The following is a 13,679-nucleotide window of genomic DNA, read 5'->3' on the forward strand; positions in this document are numbered from 1 at the left end:
ACACACACACACACACACACACACACACACACACTCACACACACACACACACACACACACACACACACTGGAGCGTGGTAATAATGACATTTAATTACTTTAAAATCATCAATAATCCCAAATTGCTATCTCAATATAAACCGTATAGAATAGAATGAGATTCAAGTTGTTTAATTTGGGCTCAACATGATTTATAGATTTGTTTTTTTCTCTCCAAAATGTCAAGTCTGGACAAGTCAGAATTGACTGTTATACTTCAAAGACTGAAATTACAATCTCCCTGTCTTTTTCAGTGTAAATTAATTATTTTAAATAAAAACTATATAAACTCATCTAAAAATATAGCATGTGTATATTTCAAAAGAATAAAACCATCAAACAGAAGATCCTTTAAACTGAAATTTCATGTGCTCAAAAGCTTTCAATGCATTATATGAGGCTTCCTGCCTTAAATCTATAAATTTTTATTGTCCATCTTAAAGCACATAAAACATTCTTGAATGATTTCCAATCACTTCTTTTGCACAGAAACCAATCTGCTGAACTGTGTTTTCAACATTTACTTGAATTTTAACCGTGTGAATTATATCTAAAAATACTCAACAACTATATATACTGCCCTAATTGTGCTGTAAAGCTAACATGGAATACTGAAATCCTAATGCAATTAGAATATTCCATTTGTTCAGAATTAATTTCTTGGCTTGTCCCACAATAGAATTTTCTACAATCACAAGGCTTATGCCCAAATACTACCAAAGAACCAACTGACCATAACTGGATCAATGTTTATACCAATCCCTTCCTACTATCCACACTGTCACTCAGGGCATAGCCATTAAGGAAACTCCCTAATCAATACACACATGAAACACTCCAGTGGAAAGTAAGGCTATCCTGAAAATGGGAAAAGCCCCCAGCTGTCGGATTTGCTAACCCATGAAACACTCTCCTCTAAAAGAGATGGACTTAGACCAGCACTGGCACCAGGCAGATTGCCCCATTATTTGCTAGCTATATATGGAAGAAACATTGCCCCCCAAATTTCTCTTATGCAGTACTGGTCACCAGTGACCCCTGCAGCAATTAGATAAGCCATTTTTTCTCTAGGTGGGTAGATAACCAAGGAAAACTATGTACTGTCACCTGAATGTATCACAAAGAAAAGTTTTTCAAAATAGATAATTCTTTTACCTGTTTGACATCATATGCTAGAAGAACGTATTTTAAATCTGGTGAAACTGAATGTCTTGAAGCTTTGAAGGTTACCTAAAAACAAAAGAAAACAATTATCTTAAAAAGCTGAATAACAGAGATATTAACATGTTTTTGGGTATATAAATATAAAAAAAATCTTGATTCTTATAACACTGTAAAATAGGCATTCTCATTTCTGTAATAAATATGCACATGCATGTATGTGTGATTATACAGATGGACATAAAAATTTAGAGATGCTATATTAGACATTTTATTAAGAAAAAAATTTGCTAGCATCTATTTTCTATGTTATCACTTAAAGACTATGTTAATATATTCATTATAAAAATAAAAAGCAAAAATTCATTGAACTTTCTAAGCAACCAAATGCTTTTATATTTGCATGTTCAGTTAATCAAAGGAAAAGAAATGGTAAAATTCTGTGGTATCATGATTTTAGGACTGTATTTTTCTTACAGGTTGTATATTTATAGAGAAAGAAGACACTTATATTAAAGACAGAATCTTTTAAAAGTAAACTTCCTGAGTGAAACAGATTAAAATGCAATACACAAATACATAATTGATTATATATATATATATATATAATTATATATAAAACTACACTGCACCTGATTGATTTTGAGCCTATAATTTTACCATTGAGCAGACCTAATGTCAGAAAAAAATTGAAAATAAAATGAAGCAGAACTATTGAAAGTAGATAAATGGTTTTATTTGAAATATAGACTACATTTAACTTCATAAGTGAAGAGAAGGCAAGCACATTGAGTCAATGCATCAGAAGCCTACAAAATAGAAACCAAAAAATAAACTGTAAATGAATTTTAAGCAAACTAGTTTGTATAGTTTTTTTGCAGGGGAATACATATATAAATGATTTTGTATACCTATGTCAGGGTAATTTCTACAAGACTATTCCCCAGAAAACAGAAAAGGAAAAAGTCAAGGTTTTCTTACTTAGAAATCCCCCCAAAATAAAGGGCAGGATAAGAAACTTAGATGAATCAATATTTGGCAAAGTCTGTGTGGAATAATACAAAACACACACACACATATACATTTATAATATATATATATATATATATGTATGTATATCCCACTTGGTTCCTGGCACAGATCTCCTAAAGCCTATAAAGTTTCTTAATAGTCTTTTGTTATTAACAATTAGCCTCTTTTGATCATTCCTGATTTATGCTAATGAGATAACTTAAGGTATGGAGTAGGGAGGAGGGGTTAGATAGTTTCTGGATGGGGGCGGGCCACCAGAGGCTCCAATCCCCTGATTAGAGGGTTAGAATTGTTAACTGTACCTAGAGATCAGGGAGGGTGGAAAGACAGAGATGAAGTTCAATCAGGTGGCCAATGATTATCAACCATGACTAGGTCAAGAAAACTCAAAAAACAAAACAAGCAAAAAAATCCAAAAAACTGAACAGTGAAATTTGTAGAAGCTTCCTCGTTACTAAACTTGTTAATGTATTAGGAGGTTGGCACACCCTAACTCCACAGAGGCAGAAATATGAGACCCTTCTGGATTCACCCCTTTATCTCTTCATCTGGCTCTTCATTTGTATCCTTTATAAGCTTTTTTTTTTAGCTGAGCCATCCTGCCACCGGTTGGCAGCTCAGTGGCAGCCCAGCTCTGGCGGGACTCTTAATCAACTGAACCATTATTTGTATACTTTTTAAACCAGTAATCATAGGTACAGTTAACCCTTGAACAACATGGATTTGAACTGTGTGGTTCCACTTATATGCAGATTTTTTTCAATAAATACAGTCAGCCCTTCACATCCTTGGGTTTCTCATTTGCAGATTCAAGCAACCACAAATGGAACAATATTTTCGCATTCCCAACCTTGGTTTTCCACCTATAGATTTCCAATTGGGGATCAAAATACTGTTTTTAATCCCCAGTTGGATGGGTCTGCAAATGTGAAGGGTCATCTGCAGAGACAAAAGTTATACATGGATTTTTGACTCTGTGGAGATTGGTGCCTCTAACATTCCCCACCCCTTGTTGTTAACAGGTCAACTGTATAACATTTTCTATGAGTCACTCTAGCAAATCATCAAACCTGAAGGGGGCTTATGGAAATCACCAAATTTATAGTCAAGTCAGGCAGAAATGCAGATAGCTTGGGGACTCGGGACTTGCAGCTGGCATCTGAAGTGGTGGCAGTCACTGAGTCCTTTAACTGTGGGGCCTGCACTAACAGGGGATAGTTGGTGTCAGGATTAAACTGGATTGTAGGTCACCCAGTTGGTGTCAGTTGTTGTTGGAGTAACATAGTGTTAATCCTGAGCCAGATATACAAGACAGTAGGGTGGTCTGGGAGAAGATATTATATGGCAATGCTAAGATTTAGAGGTTTTGCCTATATACACCCATCTTCTACAGACCATGTATAAGACACTTTAGGAGGTCAGAATAATCACTAGCAATCATTCATGTAAAGAACATGTTCAATTTTTTTGAAAAAGCCATTTCAATTACAATGAAATTAACAACAATAGAGCTACCATTGATCTATCATCTATTATAAATTCTGCAAATTGCTTAGATTTTTAGATTTTTGTGGTTCTCAGTAATCCTCAATCCTCCTCACGACAACACTGTGAGGTAGGTATCCTCATTCTTATTCTTTCTTTTTTTCTCATTAACTTACTATATATTGAAGGTTGATAGAGATTAATCTCTGGTGAGATTTAAGGTGACCTTGAGAACACAAGGCTGTTTCTTGGACTTTACTGTATCCTGTATCAGGAGGTGCACTGCGTCATCCAGTAAGGGCAACTTTACTGTTATTTAAAAATCAGTTAAAAGAGGAATGCTATCATTATGTCCTATGGAGATCAGAAAACTCTAATGCCACAGTTCTTAAACTTTTCCCAAGATCACAGAGGAACATACATAACAAAAGAGTACAGGAGGAATTCCTTTCCCAAATCCTGCATTATTTCACCAGCAGGAGTTTCTTTCTTTCCTTTTTTTTTTCAAGATAGCTTCCATGTCTGAAGTCTGAATTATTTAAAGAAAACCTCACCTCCCTTGTCCCTATCCCCTCTCATGTGATGTTCCTCACACAAATTAACTTCACACATTCACAGATGCATCTGTACCTGGGTAACAACATTTAGTATCTTTTACAGTTCCTACAATTATCTAGTCTGGCACTTTATTAATTATCACTATGCTGCCTCCAGCTTATGCAGCACACACACACCGGGAAACTTTCCAAATACCTATCCAGGGGAAAACTGCTGAAGCTTCTCTGAATTTAGAGAGTTATGCACAGGTCACTGGTGCTGCAGAGACTTGCTGATGATGACACGTATAAGGAACACATCCTTGCAGCTTAGTTAAGGAACATTGGAAGTCTCAGGCTAATCCCTCCTAGTGTGAACCATTAATGTTATCTTATCATCTGCTGCATCTGGGTGATTTATTCTTCCTAGCAGCCGCAGGGGGCCCCTGTGACCTTAATTACAGACATAAATATAGTTTGGTTGAGTGTCAAATTTATATGACTTCAAATTAGGGTTTTGGGAAATTCATTACTGCCAAAAATGCTATTATGTTACCTGTGTATTTAATCACTTAATTACTATTGAAATAAAAGAACACAGAAATATTTTCTACATGTGTTTATTGGTATTATTTAGCAATGGTGCCTACTGGTGTGTTTTTTTGACAGTGAAAGTGGTAGAAATGGCATTAAAATGCATGAACTCTGCCATCTAGGAACATTCAACTAAAGCCAAGCAAGGTAAGAGAAACAGAGAAAAATACACATTCAGGTGGTTAACTAAACCAACTAAACAGGAAGACAAGTATTTGTTCAAGTTGAGAAACAAATGCATGCTTTCAGGAAGCTTAGGAAGATTTTGTAGTGCCTCACTTATATGTATCATTCTATTCTACCAAGACTCGTTTATTGAACATTCACAATATGACGAGCACCATGGTACACACTGAAAGCGCTACAAAGCTGAAAAACAAAGTCCACTAGAATCTAACCTATTCTATATTGGGCAAGATAAGAAAAGCACTATGTTTCTCTGTAGTCCATAGTAGAGGAGGAACCAGAAACCCAAACGTCTTATGTAACTGAGTATGTAGTGGAAGAATTAAGCTGTCTGGGTAAACTGAGGCCAAATGGAATAGACACACTGTCTAAAAGAGGCAGTAGCCTCTCAGTAACACATAATCATTATCTTATAGAAAGTGTATATAGAATTTCTAGTGTTCCAATTCTTTTTTCATGATAAGGTAGCAATCAAGTTTTAATTTACAATCTCATAATTTTTATTTATTTATTTTTAAAGATTTTATTGGGGAATTGGGGAAGGGGAACAGACAGGTAGACAAATTGCTGTTTTTGTTCTTCAGTCTAGTTGTGGAGGATGTCGCTTCACTGGCCCATGTTGATACGATCATAGTGCTCTTCCGGGTGAGGCAATCAGTCGCTAGTCATTGGTCGGCCACTCATAGCGATTCTCGGCAGCTCACACCACCTGCCAGCTGCTCATGCTGGCTGCCAGCCACTCACGTAGCTCACAGCAGCCCACTGCAGCCCCGCTGCAGCCTATGCCAATGCCGGAGACTCACAGCAGCCCAGCTCCAGGTTGAGCTATTGTTCATCATCTTAGCTATAGAGGGCAAGCATCACTGGTCCTCAATGTGAGATCTGAACCACAGCCTTGCTGCGCAGAGCTGGCGCTCCCAAGCAAGCTCTTAACCAGCTGAGCCACGTGGCTGGCCCATGATTTTTAAATAATAGCCCAATACTTCTAAATATATATGGGGATCAGGTTCTGCCTCAGGGCTGTCAATTTGGAAATTTTTGATAAAGTAATAATTTCCTTAAGAATGAGGAAGAGGGAACAAAGATGATATGAGATTTAAAGAAGAGAATGGTATTCTTTGCATATATTTGGTGGTAATGTAATTGAAAACTTCATGATCCAGTGTGGTTTTCCAGTTACATAAAATTATAGACCGCATTAGGAGAATAACCTTCACAAAATGCATGAGTAGCTTAAAAAGATTCTTGGAAAGATGAGGGCCAGCCTCATGAATTATTGCTAATATTAATAATGCATGCATTATTGCCAACATGAATATGACAAAGTTGATCACTATTTTTATCAATGGTAAAATGTAAAGCCAAGAAGGCAACGCAATCAGATTTGAATTTAAAACAATTATTCTGGTAGTTGAGTAGCAAATGAGTTGGATTTGTTCACATCTTGAAGTCATGAGATCTGGTAAGAGGCTCTCATGACGATTCAGGTAAGTAATGTCAAAAATCAGGAAAGAAACAAGCACACAGCGGATGCAAGAGATGAAAGAATTTAATAATTAGACTTGAAGACTGAAAAAGAAAGATACGTGCAAAAACAATTCTGGGTTTTCAAGTGTTTATCATCGGGTGAATGTTGATACTGCAACCTAAGGTAGAAAAAAGAAAAAAAATTAAACAGCATGTTTTGAGGAAAATTTTAGACATGTCAATTTTGGATATGTTATGGATATAGTCTCTAAAAGATATCCAATAGGAGTGTTCATGATTTTTTTGTAAAAAATCCTGGAGTTTGAGAGACATGTGGGAGAGTCATCATTAATCAGTTATGTGGAGTTTCAGATGAGAATTTATGTCTAATGCAAATCTATCCTCACCAAATGAGAGAAGCAAAACACTTCAAAAAACATATTCTGTTAGAGGTGGATCTGTAGCAATGCACTTACTACTGAGTATTATTTACTATTACTTTTATGCTCTAAATGTGCCTGTTTTTTTCTCTTATACTTTTGTTATAATACCTTCATCCCTCCATGCTCCTTATTCAAATTTTATTTCTCTAAAATATCATTCTAATTCTCCCATTAGCCTTCCCCATCCTTTTCAGCTCCAGTGATTCATCTGACCTCATATGTATATAATTATATGTGCAGTTCATCTAATCATTGATCACTCTTTCATGATTTCTCTTCCAGATTGTTTGGAACTGCAATTTACATTTTTTATTGCCACAGTAATGCCCCTATTAAGAGGCTCCATTGCAATGATTCACTCTTGTCAGTAACATCATAACTAGAGAAAGAAATAAGATAATGATGGTGTTCCAAGATGTCAGACATTGGACATCATGGCAATAAGTCATTAACACAAACTTAAATGTCAGAAGTATCAGAAAATATAAAATATACAGTTGTATGACTTGAGCCTGAGAAAGTACTGAGCAAGAGGAAAAGAACGAGATGCGGTTAAAATTAACAGAAGTTGGTAAGAAAGACTTGTCTTTTTTAAGATTGAGAAATGACAGAAGCATAAGAACTATGCAGGTCAGGTGAGTGCTGTTCTAGATCTTACAACAAGCTGGTGATAAAAAAAATATGTACAGTCACCTATATTTACAAACAAACAAAAAAAAAAAAAAACTTGTCCAGAAATGAGCTCGACAGTCCTTTAAGCCTTAAATTGTAGGTGCGCACATTTTCAATAGAGAATGATGAAAACAGGAAAGTGAGTGCTAGTGGACCATATGGTCTTTTCTTGCTGCTCCCTCAATTTCCATCTCACCAAATTCCCTACCCCCACCCCCCCACACACACACCTTATGTTTAATTTATTTGGGCTATAACTTCCCTCATTACCCAGTTTCACTTTTAATTTATTGATACTTCACAAAAATGTTTGGAAAAGTCATCTCTTATTCTAGAAAGATAAGAAAATATTGATTTTTCAAATATGTGATTAAGTATATATTATGAATATGTTTCTTTTACAGTGAAGTCTATAAGTGATCATGAAACAAACATGAGGAAGGGTTTTAGAAAGCCAATTGACCTTGTGGATGGGAGAGAGAGAATGGTTACTATTATTCAGTGTATAAAGAGGAAAAGATGATCAAGAAAAGAAAAGAAGGCAACTGAATTGTGACCTATGATGTATGCCAAAGATGAGCTCTCTTTCTCTGCCTGGTTTCAAATGAAAGGAAAGGGGAAGAGGCAAGTAGATTGCTTTTTACTATTTGGCTCTAAACAAAGTCATAACTGTATTTACATGCAAGGGACTTTAAAGTCAAATATTTTATTGAGTATTTTTCCATGTTCATTTTTCTTAACTGCCTAGTTACTTAGCATAATGCTTGAATGATATTTTTCTTGTAAAACCCACAGCATTCATGTTGTATAAACATAATAGATGACCTTTCTTTTTTTTTCTTTCTTGGCATCATGTATTTTATTGATGCTAGAATGTTTTGTAAAACAACTCAATGCAGAAAATATTATGGTACAAGTAGGTAGTGTTGAAGGCTATTGAATCAGTACCTACTAACCCACGTAGCAAGCCTCACATGTATCTTTATTGCTCAATAAATGTGAACAGCCAAATTAATATTTTATTGACTTGGATCATAGGCCATACACTAAAACATTTAAAAAACAATTTCTATTTTTAATAGAAGGTGAAAACTAATGGACTTTAAATTCTATTAACATAAGAAAAGGGGAGGTAGACAAGGTGACTTTCAAGAGAAGAACATGAATGTGCCTCCACCCAAAAAGTCAATAAATCAGAAAACTTTGGTGGGAGACAGAAGGAAAGGGATATTGCAAGTTGCATATTTATGCAAATCATTCCTTTGAAGTTCACTTTGTGCTAGTCCACTGATTCTTCAAACAGCCTTAATGCTTTCTAATCATATTTCAAACATTCTCCTCTTTTTTTTTTTTCCCCCATGGGGTAGTTGAGCCAGCAGCCTTGCTGTTAAGAGCGCATGTTCTATCCACTGAGCCATCTGGGCAGCATCTCAGTTCAAGGTGCTCAGTTCAGTCCCACCCGTGGATGTGTGTAGCCCATGATCAAACAGGCAATCTTGTCATTAGGAGCACGTGCTCTCACCAGCTGAGCCATCCTGCCACCTTTTGGCAGCTCAGTGGCAGCTCTGCTTGGGTGAAGCTCTCTGGCCCATGTCGGAATTGAACCAGTGACACTATTGCTCAGAGCTCGTGCTTTTAAGCAAACTCTTTACCAACTGAGCCACTCGGCCAGCCTCAAACATTCTCCTCTTAAAAGGTGCCTTTAGATTCAGGTACAGTCACACTAAAGAATATAGCATATAAGAAATTAAAAATTATGGAAGTCCTAAAAAAATTTCGTTACAGATTCTGGATGAGGTTTCCTCATTGTGGCCTAATGTAGTATGTTCAATATAATGCTTAAAAGATAAGATGGGTGGAGTAGAGTTTTTCAGTAGCAAATTACTTAAGTTCATTTTTGCTACGATATTCCATCATAAATATTAGAGAGTATGATTTCATAGACCTAAATAATAGCATTAATATTTTAAAATATGATATGCACATTTCAAGCATTTATGTCAGTAATGATTTTATTTCTGGCACAGGCAAGCAGATGGCTACTGAGAACTGCAATTCCTGCATTTTTAAAAAGATGGGACAATACAATGACCAATATTGCTTTATAAAAAATATTACAATTTTTCTTATAGCTCAAAGCCCCATTTAAAATTGGTATGACATCATTAGTTAAACATCACCAGTAATAATCCCCCCCTAAATAAAAGAGAACAGAGGTTCATAACTAAAAAGAATCTTATTTGTTACAGATTTGATATATTCTGATCTATTCCTCATCAAACCATATTTGCTATAGACTTGTTCCTCTCTATTTTCTATCTTTGATATTGTTGTATATAGATAGTATAAAACTTATTAGTGTTTTATCTTAATGGACCTCGGGTGTACAGATTTAGATTAATCATAACTTTTGTCTTTTGACAGACACCATTCACAGTAGATTTAGCAAATAAAAATACAGGATGGCCAGTAAAATTTTAATATCATATAACAACAAATATATTGTAATTAATGAAAATAATGATAAGCCATATAACTTTGAAAATAACATGAAAAGGATGGAATATCCTACAGTAGTCATGAACATGAGTGAACTACAGCTAAATGTAAATATGCATAAATGAGTAGCAATGCTGAGTGAACAAGGGAAGAATAAAAAGATCACGGACTGCCTGATACCTCCATTAAAATTATGAAACAAACTAAGATTAAAAACTGTTATTTAGGCAAACATATGTATACATATATATGCATATATGTATATGTGTCTATACATACATAACTGAGTTTGATGTATGTATATGGAAGTGCATATATATAATTATATATATATATAAATTACATATGTATAATTTATATATACAGTTTCCTGATGCACACACAACCATCTTCTTATGGTAAATACCTAGGGAAGATTATCTGGGTAGTAGGCATCTGAATGTTCTACTTCACACAATAACAACAAACTGTTACTCAAAGTAAAAATACAAATTACACTCCAGCTAGGAATGTGTAAGAAGCCTGTTCTGCACATTCTTTCCGATACTTGGAATATCGGAGTTAAAGTTTTGCCAGTGGGATAGGTACAAAATATGATCCCCTTGTTGACCATTATTTTTCCATTTATAAATTATGTTCAACACCTACTTATTTATCAATAATGTGTTTCTTTTGTGAAAAGACTATATTTTTTGCTCATTTTCAATTGAATTGGATGAGCTTTTTTGTATTAATCACATTAACCTTTTCACTATTAACTAATGCTTTTCATCATGCCTTTATCATTTCCTACTTGCCATTGTTTAGTTTGCTAAAATATCACCATGCCCTAATTTTATAATAGACTATATAATGAGACTATAATAGATACAGGATGGAAACAACATATAAAAATTTAGAGGAAGGTTCTGAATATCCAATTCGTTTGAAAAAACAAACAATAATAAGGCACAGGATTTTAGCTTTGAACATCAACACTTCTTGAGTATGTTAACAGGTGGACCATTATTCCTATGCTCAAGACACATAATAATAATAAAAAAGATTCTCCATTTCCTGCTCATTTCCTGCTCATTTGATTTTATAAGCAGATATCATAAATGTCCCTTCTCTGCCAAAGCAAAGAGCAACTATAAAGGAAAAGGGTAATTTCAGATTTACTCCCTGGTAGCATAGCACTGTTTTGCTTAGTTGGGGAAAGAAAGAGAGTCTGTAAAATCAAGTTAAATTCAATGGCAGGACAATAAGGAACAATTGGAGGCTGTCCCCAGATTCAATTTCTTGAGCCCAAATTCTCATCCCTGGAGTACAAAGTTCTCTTTTCTCATCTCAGAGTCACAGGTGCAAAAACTGCTGGTTTTCTCACCTGTGCTTAGGAACTCTGTTAGACATTCACCACAAATCCAAAGATAAATAACAAAATAATTTTCAGAGTGAGTTAGTCTAAGAGTTGAGTTGTTATTTACTAACCGTACTTTATTTTTTTAACTAACGTTTATTGGGGTGACAATTGTTGGTAAAGTTACATAGGTTTCAGGTATACAATTCTGTAATACATCATCTATAGTATCACATTGTGTGTTCTCCACCCAGAGTCAGTTCTCCTTACATTTTTAATGGTTCAAAGCCAAGGCATTTCTTGTATTGTCCCCTTCCTAAAAAATGTTCATTAAGAGTTTCAATGTCTAAGAAATGTACAACACGCAATGATCAATTGTTTTCCACACATTTTTAAATGTCCAGATGAAGACTACATGAAGCCAAAAGCACAAAGAGGGCACTCACATTTGCAAGGTTTTTGTTGTGTTTTGTTTTTTTTATGGTGTTTGTTTATTTCACTTGAAAAACTGGGGGAAATTTTCAGGGATACATTTCCAACACTTTACAGGGCAAATGATTCCTCCTTTATTAAATAGGTATTTATACCTGAATGAGTTCAATATAAACGTTTACTAACAACTCTTCCCACTGTTCCTCTTCCCCTAACACTCCATTCATTCTTTCTTTCACCAGTTAATAATAGATACAGGTCTACTACGAGATTTAAAATACAGAAAATCCTTTCATTGGACTTAACAAATGGTGGTGAATGATAATTCCAGTAAGATTCAAGTGAAGTAAAAATATCTAAAGAAAAACATTGCTGCACATTAGGATCACTTGCAAGGCTCCAATTTAAAAAGCTTATACAGGGCCGGCCAAGTGGCTCAGTTGGTTAAGAGCTGGCTCAAGAGTTTGAGCTCTGAGCAACAGCGGTTTGAGTCCCAGCCCGAGCTGAGCAGCTGCTGAGCTGCCAACAGGTAGCAGGATGGCTCAGCTAAAGAAAAAAAAAAAAAAAAAAGAGCAGCTTAAAAAGCTTATACAATGAAACTCATAGAAAAAAATGAACCAATTGTCAATGCACATATCACAAGATAATGCTCAACCTCACTCAAAATTAGATATTTGAAAATCAATATAACAAGTACCACTTTTCATTAGTCAAACTGATAATAATTAATATGTCAGCAATACTCAGTGATAGCACGGACAGACTGATAGGCAATATCAAATACTATTGGTGAACCGGATTAATGCAATTTGATACATATATTCAATTTCAAATTAAGTTTTCCTTTCACTCAGTAATACTAACTACTGCTATGAATTTAGTCCACAAACATATTTCAAAAATGGCCACTTAGTGAATTTACTGTATGTAATAGGAAATAAATAAATGGTAGCAAATCATGCAAGAAAACACTATGTAGCCATTAAATTATATTAGAGAAAAATAAAAGGATTCATATAAAACTATCCTCAATTTAAATTATTAAGTGGATAAAAAGTGTAGACTGTCCATACTGTTGAAATTAAATACCACACTCACACACACACACACACACACACACACACACACACGTACACATACACAAGCATATATATCTTGAAATATATTGCTCATGTATATACGTAAGGAGACATACAGACATATTTATAGAGAAAATTTTTGTTGGTACAAATATGTACATCACAACCTTCAAAAAGGTATACTGAGTGATATGGAGGGAAACTTATTTTCATTATATATGTGTGTGTACCAGCTTTATCCAATAGAATTTTCTGTGATAATGAAAACTTTTCATATGTATATTTCCATTGTGGTAGCCACTGGTTTCATTCAGCTATTTAATATCTGAAATGTGGCTGGTATGACCTAAAGCTGGAATTTTTAATTTTATATGATTTAAATTAATTTAAAAATAAATTTAAATAGCCACATGTGACTAGTGACACTCACACTGTATAGTTCAATATACTATTTATGTATTCTAACCATATGTTTTCAGTATGTTTTTATTAAAAATGCCAATGAGGGATATCAAGAAAAATATTCACATTTTTAATTATACTATATTTTATTTAAAATCAAGTAAATGTTACTATTTTAAGGGCATATGTAAATTACAGATAGAGTGGGGCACAAGAAAGGATGAAAAAGAAAGCCATAAAATTATATAAATAGTATTAAACAAATAAGTCCTGATTTATTTAGAACTTATAAATGTTTTAAAAAAAAAAGAAT

At 34.5% G+C, this 13,679-nt stretch overlaps 1 protein-coding gene across 1 annotated transcript in view; it reads right to left on the reverse strand.

The window, feature by feature from the left end:
* Positions 1 to 13,679, reverse strand: part of DPP10 (dipeptidyl peptidase like 10) — a 521,286-nt gene that overhangs the window by 311,162 nt on the left and 196,445 nt on the right. Inside the window, exon 4 of the mRNA XM_019626422.1 lies at positions 1,195 to 1,269. Coding sequence (XP_019481967.1) covers positions 1,195 to 1,269 — 75 coding nt within the window. The remainder of the gene's footprint in view (positions 1 to 1,194; positions 1,270 to 13,679) is intronic.

This window comes from Hipposideros armiger, unplaced genomic scaffold (assembly GCF_001890085.2).
Source record: "Hipposideros armiger isolate ML-2016 unplaced genomic scaffold, ASM189008v1 scaffold_676, whole genome shotgun sequence".
Taxonomy (NCBI): domain Eukaryota; kingdom Metazoa; phylum Chordata; class Mammalia; order Chiroptera; family Hipposideridae; genus Hipposideros; species Hipposideros armiger.